General features: G+C 48.2%; 1 protein-coding gene across 5 annotated transcripts in view; it reads left to right on the top strand.

Annotated features, from left to right (window-relative positions):
* Positions 1-1,967: 1,967 nt before the first annotated feature.
* The window catches only part of LOC132586006 (uncharacterized), a 476,363-nt gene continuing 465,979 nt past the window's right edge, over positions 1,968-12,351 (top strand). The window contains exons 1-2 of one of the 5 annotated variants that reach the window (XM_060257919.1): positions 1,968-2,116; positions 11,526-11,615. In XM_060257919.1, the coding sequence (XP_060113902.1) occupies positions 11,532-11,615 (84 nt within the window). In that variant the 5' untranslated portion in view covers positions 1,968-2,116; positions 11,526-11,531. Of the gene's footprint in view, positions 2,117-6,213; positions 6,360-11,525; positions 11,616-12,351 lie in introns of those variants that run through there. The other 4 variants (XM_060257920.1, XM_060257918.1, XR_009556342.1 and 1 more) reach the window with 4 other exon arrangements.

Here is a 12,351-nt window from a genome sequence, read left to right as displayed (position 1 = left end):
GCCTGAACAGAGAAGCTATTGAGATTTACAAACACCAGCACAACTTTAACAGAAAGGAAGAAGGCATTTCCATCCACCATTCTTGGTATCCAGCTCTGCAAAACACCCTGCAGACTATAAATTGCAGAAATTCACAGAACAACCAGTGCATTCCACAGAACAATCAGCACAGTCAACAACCATCTTCCTTATCTTCACACCCCTTCCAACCCTCCCAGCAATTAACACAGAACAATGGTCACATTCCACAGCCAGTTTCCTTATCACTACCCTTCCAGGAAGCCCCACCAAACAATGGGCACATCCACAAACCTATTGCCCTTTCACCACACCCCCTCCAGCCTAGAAATAGCAGCTCTCCAGCAGCCCTGGCCTCACTCAGTGCACAGCAGCCAAGAAGGTCAGAGCGCCTGCTCCGGCTGCAACGCCACTGAGGATGTTCTCCGCAGCCGAGAACGAAACGTCTGGAAGGAAAACTTTCTCCAGTAGAACACGGCACTTGAGCCCAAAAGATTCTACAAACCCTAATGATGTTACAGAGTGGTTCGCCACTGCCCTCCCCAGACATCTTACACTTTACCCCCAGCAAGTTTGCACTGAACTTGGAGAGATGGAAGGCTGAGTAAACCTTGGGCCACTGGGATCAAACTCCATTTGTGAGCAGAGCTTGGACTGCAATGCTGCAGCTCACCATTCTGTGCCGCAGGGCTCCCACTACCCTGGGAAATGCCTGCTCAAATCCCCAGTCTGCCTTCTACTGAATCAGACTTTCAGTCCCTCAAGGCCCGACCTGAATTGCCTAGGCGAGCCCAATCTTGTCAGATCTGGCAAGTCAGTGCTGGCTGGTATTTGGATGAGCACCCTCCAAAGAATACCAGGGTCCTGACGCAGAGGCAAGTGATGGCAAACAGCCTCTGAAACAAAATAGTTGATTGCACCTTTAAGACCAACTTAGTTTTATTCAGAACGTAAGCTTTCGTGTGCATGCGCACTTCCTCAGACGAGGAATGAGGTACAGTGAGCAGAACCACATATAGCTGGGGGGGGGGGGGGGGTTGGAATGCCAAGTGGTGCAAAGTTAAAAACCAAAGCAGAATAGTAAAATTAACAAATTCAGAAAACCTTTGATCTGGGTTGAATTAGCATGGGAAACCATAAAACAGTGCCATGTCAGAATGTGAGAATGCCTGTTAATTATTCTATTGCTAATAAACCTGGGTCAAAAAGAAGGCATTTTTCCTGTCCAACTAATTTACCTTTTAACATGTAACATTAATATATACACAAATATGTATATATTTATGTTACATGTTAAAAGGTAAATTGATGATGTATTTGATGCATTTTTGTGATCCCACCTTTCCACTAATCTTGGCACAAGTAATAAAGCCTACTGCACACACAGAAAAATTTCACAAACCTACTTGAATAAACCATTGAGACTTGAGGGCCTTTTCTGCTGTACATCGCATGCCATAAACAGGATCCTATTATGCAATTTTGGCACTGCTTAATGTGTCATATGACAGATGCCATGGTTTCCAATCTTAAATTATCTCCATGCACAAGTTGCTAAATATCTCACTACGTGTAATCCGCCTCGAGTTCATATGAGAAAGACGGACTATAAATAACGTAAATAAATAAGTAAAATAACGTGGACTGCCAAGGTATCTTACAATGCTGTATAAAAACTTAACACTTTGCATAGCTTCTGTCCATCATAAGAGTTGAAGGAACAAGAGATTGTAACAATATGCGGACAGATCTCTGCGTACCAGATGCGGTCGCAGCACTCACATCTGGCCCTGCGGAGGGATATAAGTGGGTCATCACGAGCAGCCGGCACTATATCTTTGGCGGACGGATACGGCTGATAGACGTCTAACTGCTGCTCCTTTAACGCTCCGCGGAAGGATATCAGAGCAAAACCCGGAACTATCTATCTTCGGTGAAATACCTGAGCGGCGGCGAGGCGAAAGGCCGATGACCCGCGTTTATGGCGGAAAGCCGCTAGGCCGGCCGTCACTCGAGCTCGAAGGTGGCGTTTGGTATCCAGAACGGCTCGCTTACGTTGAGGTGGGATGCGTCGGTTGTGAATCAGCGCATCTAGACGGTAGGGGAGGAAGGAGCCTCGCCGGCCACCGTTGGTGTAACCCAGTGCGCACGCGCAAGACGTCGGCGGGCGGATAGCAGCAGCCAGCGCCGCTGGCTTGGAGACAGCGCATGCTCAGTCTGCGGCCGGCAGTTTGAGGCGCAGGGGCGGTTCGCCCCGCAGGCTTGGTTGGATTCTCTTGCGCATGCGCGAGATGGCAACAAGTATGTGCAGTGGAAAATGAATGGGACAGAACTGGGGTGGCCAAACGTGCTTAATGTAAGAGCCACATAGAATAAATGTCAGATGTCTGAGAGCCACAACACAAGACATGAACATCAGATGTTTGAGAGCTGTAAAAGGAAGGAAAATAGAAGGTGGGGAGGGAGAGGTAGAATGAAAGCAACTTTAAATGCATTCTCCAAACTGCTGGCTTTGCTTGGAGAAGTGATTTAAAGAGACAAATACGTTCTCCAAGCTGGCCAGTGGAGTTGTTGGGGACTTTAAGAGCCACACAATATGTGTGAAAGAGCCACATGTGGCTTCCAAGCCTCAGTTTGGCAACCCCTGGGACAGGAGCTTCTCCTTGTAAGGGTGGTAGTGACATCTAATAGGGGTAACTTTCCCCCCATATAATTTTTTAATTATTTTAACAAGCAGTACAATAAATGCTATATTGTTTGCAGTCAAAATTGTAACTAACAAACAATGAGAGTAGTTGCAGTACTTACATTTGCTTTTTCATTTTGGAACAGTATTAAGCTTCTATTAAGAATTTATAAATAGAAAGCATGAATATATTGTTTACAAATATTAAAGAATTAAAAAATATACTCATTAAAAATATACTAGCTCACACAGTAAAACCCAGTTGGGAAGTGCACTGAAAGTGTATTATTAGTGTGTCAAGTAGCACCTATTAGACCAACATAGTTTTATTCAGAATGTAAGCTTTCGTGTGCTCTAAGCACACTTCATCAGACAGTAGGATGGAATGGCAAGCAGTCCTAAATACAGAATCATAGATTTGGAAGGGGCCTCTAGGGTCATCTGGTCCAACCCCCTGCACAATGCAGGAAACTCACAAACACTTCCCCTTAATTCACAGGATCTTCATTGCTGTCAGATGGCCATCTAGCCTCTGTTTAAAAACCTCCAAGGAACGAGAGCCCACCACTTCCCGAGGAAGCCTGTTCCACTGAGGAATCGCTCTAGCAGAAACTCTTTTGATTTAATTTCAACCCATTGGTTCTGGTCCTACCTTCTGGGGCCACAGAAAACAATTCCGCACCATCTCTATATGACAGCCCTTCAAGTACTTGAAGATGGTGATCATATCACTTCTCAGCCGCCTCCTCTCCAGGCTAAACATCCCCAGCTCCTTCAACCTTTTCTCATAGGACTTGGTCTTCAGAACCCTCACCATCTTCGTCGCCCTCCTCTGGACCCGTTCCAGCTCGTCTAGATCCTTCTTAAAATGTGGTGCCCAAAACTGAACACAATACTTCAGATGAGGTCTTACCAGAGCAGAGTAATACCAATACCATCACATCACGTGATCTGGACACTATACTTCTGTTGATAGAGAAAGTGGGCAGTGAATCAGCATGCAAAATCATGGAAATGCCCCTTAGCAAATTGAAAGAATCACAAACCGGACATTTCCATGGTTTTGCATGCTGATTCACTGCCCACTTTTCTCTATATTTAGGACTGCTTGCCATTCCATCCTACAGTCTGATGACGTGTGCTTCTAACACACGAGAGCTTACATTCTGAATCAAACTTTGTTGGTCGCAAAGGTGCTACTTGACTCTGCTTTGACACCCTGCACTGCTGAGGAACTACGATCGCTGTAGGACCACTGCCAGAAGAAAGAAAGATCCCGCCTATACCGAAGCTGAACAGCACCATGAAATGCATTTTAACTGTTATTTTATCCTTTTAAATTGTAATCATAAAATGTTTTGAATTGATTGTTAGCCTGCCCTGAGTCCGCTTGCGGAGAGGGCGGGATAGAAGACAAAAGTAATAAATAAATAAATTTGTTCTACTGCTTCAGACCAAGTGTGCAGATCCAGGTGGGCAGCCGTGTTGGTCTGAAGCAGCTGAATGAAGCAGGAGTCAAGTGACACCTTTAAGACCAACCAAGTTTTATTTAGAATGTAAGCTTTCGTGTGCTCTCTAAGCGCACCTCATCAGACAAAGGGATCAGGTACTGATCCCCTCATCTGATGAAGCGTGCTTAGACAGCGCACAAAAGTTTACGTTCTAAATAAAACTCGGTTGGTCTTAAAGGTGAAACTTGACTCCTGCTTTATTTAGTGTGTGTGATCACAGCCAAAAGGAAGCCCATACGCAAAGCATTTGGCTGCTCATGACCTGAGTTCGATCCCCGGTGGAAGTTGTGTTTTCAGGTAGCCGGCTCCAGGTTGACTCAGCCTTCCATCCTTCCAAGGCTGGTAAAATGAGGACCCAGCTTGCTGGGGGGAAAGTGTAGATGACTGGGGAAGGCAGTGGCAAACCACCCCGTAAAAAGTCTGCCATGAAAATGTGAAAGCGACGTCACCCCAGAGTCGGAAACAACTGGTGCTTGCACAGGGGACCTTTGCTTTGCTTTCCTTCAAATCTGAATAGGCAATTCAACCCCTACCAGCTATTTCCCAGCCACTTCAACACCACCCACTTCGGGGAATTCCCAGTGTTTCAACCACACCAGGAACTTGAAGCCAACGGCAAAGCACTTTGTACAGCCTTGCAGTTTCTTTTTTTCTTTCCCAGCTGTTCCCCCTTCCGCTTGCAAGTGAGAAACGAAGGCGGATTCGGGCATGTGAAAACGAAAGCCTCCTCAGGAGTAAATTTCAGACAGAGGCCGCGGGGTTATCGCTTTGTTGCAGCTATTAAAAAGTTGGTGGAGGGGGTGAATCTTGTGACCAACACTCCCTCTAAGCTGTGGAGTCTTGCGTGCAAAAGTTCTACTTCCTGAGCTACTGGCATTAAAGTTGTGGGCTACTGCAGAAATTAGTTTGCTCTGGGGCCATTTTTCCTGAGCTGAAACAAAAATGTGTGAGCCAGAGGCTAAAAAACCTGTGAGCTGGCTCACACTAACTCACCTTAGAGGGAACATTGCTTGTGTGACTTTTTAAAATCAAGGAAGTGTGCAATTAAAAACCCTGAAATGACATTAAGAAGTCTGGCATTAGGTATTTTCGAGTACTTGTTGAATCATCGTGAATGCCCTAATATAGTCAAGGATTTGAACCTATGGTAACTTCTTCAATTGTGATTTTTGTACATCTTGATTTTAGTTTATGTAAAAGCTGTCCTTTGTTACAAAATGGATATGCTCTATTTTTGCTGTGTTCTTGCACATACTATTGTAGTTATCATATTTGATTTCAGCTGTTGCCATTGTTATGCTAGCCTAGGGGTGGCCCAACTGTGGCTTGAGAGATGCATGTGGCTCTTTCACACATACTGTGTGGCTCTTGAAGACACCACTGCCCCATCAGCCAGCTTGGAGAAGACATTTTTCTCTTTAAATCTCTTATTTAAGTGCATTGGAGAATGCATTTAAAGTTAAAGTTGCTTTCTTTCCACATCTCTCCTTCCTTCCTTCCTTCCTTCCTTCCTTCCTTCCTTCCTTCCTTCCTTCCTTCCTTCCTTCCTTCCTTCCTTCCTTCCTTCCTTCCTTCCTTCCTTCCTTCCTTCCTTCCTTCCTTCCTTCCTTCCTTCCTTCCTTCCTTCCCTCCTTCCCTCCTTGTCTTGCGGCTCCCAAACATCTGACATTTATTCTATATGGTTCTTATGTTAAGCAAGTTTGGCCACCCCTGTGCTAGCCTCTTCAAGATCTGGCTTTGTACTGGTGTATGGGGTTTCCTCCCCTCTTAAAAATTAATTTAAGAAATTAAAAGATTAAGTCTTGCATGAGGTAGGCTTCTCAGCCCCCGTTTCCTCCCTCCTCCCCCTCCAATCAACCCCTTTAAAACCTCTGCAAGTCGCAAAGCTCTTGCAGTGGGAGGAGACGGGACTACAACTCCCAGCAGCCCTTGCCGCCCAGGGCGCCGTTTGGGAAGAGCCGGGCTTCCTCCCCGCCCCCAGCCTCCCGCCCTTGCGAAGGGGAGGTGGCCGCAGCTCCCTGGCGGGCGCGTGGTAAACGGAGGGGCCGAAAGCTTCCGGCCGCCTTGCAGCGAGCATCATGCGGGAGGGCTCGCCGAGCTGGCCCGCGGCAGCAGCTGCTAGGCCTGCAGCAGGACACGCCTTGGTAGGTGACCGCGGCCGTGTGCATGGAGCCCGGGGACGAAGGAAGGCTGCGCGTCGGTCCTGCTTAGCGGGTGACGCTGGAGTTGGGAGCGGAGGCAGGGCTGAAAGGAGGGCTGGGCGGCAGAGTTGGCTCTGGGATGGGGATGAGGATGATGATAATGGTTTTGCAGCGGAGCCCCGCGCTTCCCAGGCATTGCAGGTTTGCAACGGGAAGGCCAATTCCGCGCTAGACTTTTAATCGTGGTCCAGCCCTGTCCCCCAAACTTGCAGGTTTGCAATGCGAAGACACAGGCCACTTCCGCACTCGACTTTTAATCTTGGTCCAGCCTTGTCCCCAAACTGAAATTCTGTACTTGAATCATGGAATCATAGAGACCCACTCTATGAGTTTTTGCTTCTCTGTTTCTGGTGTAGAAAATCAGTCTGGGGACAGGGCTGGACCAGGATTAAAAGCCTAGCGCGGAATTGGCCGCAGTTTCAGTTTCTCCCAGCAGTGCGAGGGACTGTGGGGCTCGGCGGGGGAGCCTCGGCTTGGCATTCACAAGGTGCCAGGTTCGATACCAGGCAGGAGGAGATGGGAACGACCTCTCTGCCTGGGAGCTGCTGCTGGTCAGAGCAGGCGATCCTGACCTTGCTAGACCTGACTCAGGGAAGGCAGTGTGCTGTGCCCAAAAGCCAGCAGTGTTCTCAAAGCCGAGATAAGTCATTTCTTTGTAGCCACTTTCACACTTGCAGAATAATGCACTTTCAATCCATTTTCAGGGCACTTCGCAGCTGGATTTGAGGTGCCAAAGGCCAAAATCCACTTGCGCGGGGCTTTTTTTGTAGCAGGAATTGCTTTGTATATTAGACCACACACCCCTTATGTAGCCAATCCTCCTGGAGCTTACAGTAGGCCCTGTACTAAGAGCCCTGTAAGCTCTTGGAGGATTGGCTACATCGGGGGTGTGTGTGTGTGTAGCCTAATATGCAAAGGAGTTCCTGCTGCAAAAAAAGCCCTGCACTCACAAATAGCTAAAGTGGAAAGTACATTATTCAGCACAAGTTGGAAGTGTGCTGGAGTGTGAGGTGGGGAAATCATTGCCGTGTAGTCCGATCAGACATATTCTATTGCTTATGATAGGCCATCCTTGGCCCCGCAGTAGAACACCTGCTTCTCTTGGAGCTAAGGATTCAGTGTGTGATATAAAGAACAGTGCATATGAACATATGAAGCTGCCTTATACTGAATCAGACACTTGGTCCATCAAAGTCAGTATTGTCTTCTCAGACTGGCAGCGGCTCTCCAGGGTCTCAAGCTGAGGTTTTTCACACCTATTTGCCTGGACCCTTTTTTGGAGATGCCAGGGATTGAACCTGGGACCTTCTGCTTCCCAAGCAGATGCTCTACCACTGAGCCACCGTCCCTCCCATCTGCTTTGCATGCGCAGAACAAAATGTTTTAGTCTGGTGGCGCCTTTTTAAGACCAGCAAAGTTTTATTCAAAATGTCAGATTTCCTTATATATTATTAGGGGGCGGGGATTAGTTGCCAGGAAGAGCTGCTTAGAATCAAGAGGCCTGAGTGACTGAGCAACACATACAGCTAACCCATTAAGTTAGACATGTAAATAGCAGTAAGTTGGTATTTGGATACTAAAGGAGGTAACGACAGATGTGGGGATTGTGAGTCCAGTGACAGCGTATTCTACCCATCAGTGTTCCCTCTAAGCTGAGTTAGTGTGAGCTAGCTCAGCTTTTTAGCCTCTGGCTCACACTTTTTTGTCTTAGCTGAGGAAGGATGGCCCCAGAGCAAACTAATTTATGCAGTAGCCAAATCGCTCGCCCACAACTTTTAATGCCAGTAGCTCACCAAGTAGAATTTTCGCTCACAAGTCTCTGCAGCTTAGAGCAGGGTTGTCACACTCGTTTGTTATGAAGGCCGGAGTCATGGGTGTACCTATTTAAGATTAGGTAGCAGAGATACACATTTTATAAAGAACACAGACAAACACACATATATATTTTAAAAACTTAAAATATGCTTAAAAAGTTAGCACTCATTGGTCTTAAAGGTGCTTTCTTTGTATCTCTCCCATGGGATCCAGGGAACTGGGCAAAGGAAGCTCTGGCTCTTTCCTTCCTTCCCCAGGGGATGGGGGGGGGAGCCTCAGCCAGTAGAAGGAAGAGACGCTTGGTTCAGTAGTTCCACTGTGGAATTGAGAGAGCCTGGCAAAGCAAGCTCTCCCTCGCCTTCCTCCCCAAGGGAGGAGCATCAGACAATGGAGAAAATAGAGGTTTTGCTCTGTAGGTCCTGTACAATTGAGAAAGCCTTGCAAAGCAAGCTGTTAAGAATGAAGCAAGAGAGAGGGAGAAGGAAGCAGATGACAGCTTCCTATCTGATAGGAGGGGCCTGATAGGAGCCCTCCGGGGGCTTGATTCAGCCCCAGAACTGCATGTTTGACACTCCTAGCTTAGAGAAAACATTGCTATCTATATGTAATATTTGAGGAAATCCGTTTCAATGAATCTGAAGAAGTGTACATACGAAATCCCTCAGTTCTCGCTTGTACCCAGAACTGAGCTTCGTTTGTCTTGCAGGGGCCACTAGTCTCAAACCTCGTTCCCACATCTGTTTTGTTAACTCTTGTACGCTGATTTACTGCTATCCGCAGATCTCTCTTATATCCAGTCTCGGCTATAATCACCCAGCACTTACGCATCTTGACTCTAAATGGCCCTTCTTGACAACAGCCCCCAACCCACCCCCTATAGGTAATGGCTGAAGAGGTTCTGTTCCGCTGTATCTGAGGAAGTGTGCTTGCACACAAAAGCTTATACCTTGAATAAAACTTTGTCAGTCTTAAAAGGTGCCGCTAGACTCAGATTTTATCCAGGAGGATGTAATAGTTGAAGGGGGTAAAAATGGAGGCAGAAGTGAACTGGGGAAGCACACACACACGAATCACTTTTTTGGCACGTTTTTTTCTCAGAGAGGTGGCTCTTGGTGAGCAGACCTCTTTGCGACACCCACTAGAGTGTGGTGTACCGCAAGGAACTCGTTTCTCACCAATGATGTTTAACATCTATATGCGCCCCCTTGCCCAGATCGCTCGAGGTTTGGGGCTGGGCTGTCACCAATACGTAGATGACACCCAGCTCTATCTGTTGATGGACAGCCGTTCAGACATCACTCTGGAGCATTTGTCCGGGGTCTTGGAAGCCACGGCTGGATGGTTGCGACAAAGCCGGCTGAAACTCAGTCCAACCAAGACGGAGGTCCTGTACCTGAACCGTGGGGGACTAGAATTGGGCCTCTGACTCCCAACCCTGGACGGTGCATCTCTTGCGCCAGTTCAGAAGGTGAGGAGTCTGGGAGCGATACCGGATGCCTCACTTACCATGGAGGCCCAGGTCACAGCAGTTGCTCGATCTGCCTTTCACCACCTTCGGCAGGCCAGGCAGCTGGCGCCCTACCTATCCCCCCCAGGATTTAGCTACTGTGATCCATGCAACGGTCACTTCCAGGTTGGATTACTGTAACTCGCTCTACGCCGGCTTACCCTTGCGGCTGACCCGGAAACTCCAGGTAGTTCAGAATGCGGCAGCACTGCTGTTAACGGCATTGCCTTTACGGGCAAGCATTCAGCCAGTGCTGCACCAACTGCACTGGCTACCTATTGAGTACCGGATCCGCTTCAAGGTTTTGGTACTGACATTTAAAGTCTTATGCGGTCTGGGATCAACATACCCGAGGAACCGCCTTTCCCCATATACGTCCCAGAGGTCATTGCAATCGGCTGCGCAAACCTCCTGACCACCCCTGGCCCTAAGGACGTCCGACTTGCCTCTACCAGGACCAGGGCCTTTTCAGCCCTGGCCCCTGCCTGGTGGAATCAGCTCCCTGTGGAGATCCGGGCCCTACCTGAATTACTTCCATTTCGTAGGGCCTGCAAGACAGAGCTGTGAGGCAGCGAGCGTCCTATTATTCCATCATTTGGCCTCCTTTGTGGGGACATCATGCTTATTACAGTGCTATCCTATTGTTATTACCATCGTTTACGGTGGGCCTACAACTGGTTATTGATATGCTGTGCCCTGTCCGCCGGTGGTGCGTTTTATTTATTGTTTTTACTGATAATTTTAAATTGGTGTTTTAACTTTGATATGTAGGTTTTTATTGTTTTTATATGTTGTGATCCGCCTTGAGCCCGTCTAGGGGAAAAGGCAGAATATAAGCCTATTAAATAAATCAAAAAAATAAGGAGGCTAAGCACTGAGTAATTGCCCAGACTGTGACTCCTAGATAATGGGAAGGGGGTGGGGTCTGTGCTGGTGGTCTGAATTTCCCAAGTGCCATCTTTGGGAGAGGCAGCAAGGAGGTTGAAAAGCCAGATCTCTGCATTGGGCTCTGGAACTCAGAAGTGGAGGATTGATAGAAAGGCCTTGAGCAGATTTCTTTGGCTCTTGGAATCAAACGGAGGTACCAGGCTCTTTTTTGGGTGTGGAGGACTGTATTTTAACCATGCCAGGCACAGCGGTGAAATGTCTGAAGTGCTGCGGCAACCTGGCACCTGAGATTCGTTGAGCGCACTCAGAAGTAAAGGAACGGTCCCTGTGAGGTGCTTTCTGCATTCCTATATCCTTAGTAATGTACAGGCTAGACATTTATATTGGTGGGACCAGGGGTGGAATTCTAGCAGGAGCTCCTTTGCATATTAGGCCACACACCCCTGATGTAGCCAATCCTCCAAGAGGTTACAGGGCTCTTTTTTCTAAGCTCTTGGAGGACTGGCTACATCAGGGGTGTGTGGCCTAATATGCAAAGGAGCTCCTGCTAGAATTCCACCCTGGGGTGGGACCCTGCCACATGGACACATGACAGGCTGTCGGCAGCCACAGCCTCGCAGCCCTGTGAAGTGGCAAGCTCCTCAGCATCTGGTCCCCTCTGCCCGTTTTGCCCAGTGGGCACACTGTGGTTCATTTGCTGGGTTTTTATTTCTTTCTGTTCTCCTTCCTGGTTTTCCAGCTCAGCAGACTGTGCAGTGGTGTGTTCTGGGGTTAAAGTGCATGGACGTTGGCTCACCCTGTCGGTTTTAGTTTCCGGGTTGGTTTTGGTTTCCTGGAGAAAAGATTACTCAATGACTCTTTCTCTTTCCTTTTTTTTCTGTTCTCCCTGCTGGCTTCAGGGCGCTATGGACTTGGTGGCAGGGATGGAAGTCGGGGCCGAAATCGAAGTGACCGAAGACGGGACCCTGGAGGAATTGCCTCTGCATTTGGTATGTGGGATGCCTACAGTTAGAATCCTTTTCCTGCCTTGGGCGCGAGCAGGGCTTTTTCTGAGCAGGAATGCAGTTCCGGTTGGCCTGGCGTCCGAGGGTGTGGCCTAATATGCAAATGAATTCCTGCTGGGGGGTTTTCCCCTACAAAAAGTCCTATGTGAAACAAGGGTGATGTCAGGGGGTGTGGCCTAATAAGCAAATGAGTTCATCGTGTGCTTTTTCTACCTGGGCGTGAGCATCGGACAGGGCTCTGCTGTGGGGCCTATGGGGAGGATAGTTGGCGGGGCAGAGCACGAACCCTGGCCTCCCAGATGTCTGCTCCAATCCCAGTCTCCGCAGTTGTTCCCAATTCTTAGCTTTAATAAGCCGGTTATCTATTAACCCCAGAGGCTCAGGAGCGAGTATCGAATATTGCTAGACCATGCTACGTTTTCAATTATCCCCGTTCCCCAGATTAAATCGTAGGATTGGCAAGCGCGCCCTGACCTGGATGGCCCAGGCAAGTCTGAGCTCTTCAAATCTAGGAAGCTAAGCAAGGGAGGGACGGTGGCTCAGTGGCGGAGCATCTGCTTGGTAAGCAGAAAGTCCCAGGTTCAGTCCCCAGCATCTCCAACTAAAAAGGGTCCAGACAAATAGGTGTGAAAAACCTCAGCTTGAGACCCTGGAGAGCCGCTGCCAGTCTGAGTAGACAATACTGACTTTGATGGACCCAGGGTCTGATTCAGTAGAAGGC

This window comes from Heteronotia binoei, chromosome 17 (assembly GCF_032191835.1).
Source record: "Heteronotia binoei isolate CCM8104 ecotype False Entrance Well chromosome 17, APGP_CSIRO_Hbin_v1, whole genome shotgun sequence".
Classification (NCBI taxonomy): Eukaryota; Metazoa; Chordata; class Lepidosauria; order Squamata; family Gekkonidae; genus Heteronotia; species Heteronotia binoei.
The sequence above is the reverse complement of the archived record's forward strand: the minus strand, read 5'-3'. Positions and strand labels throughout refer to the sequence as shown.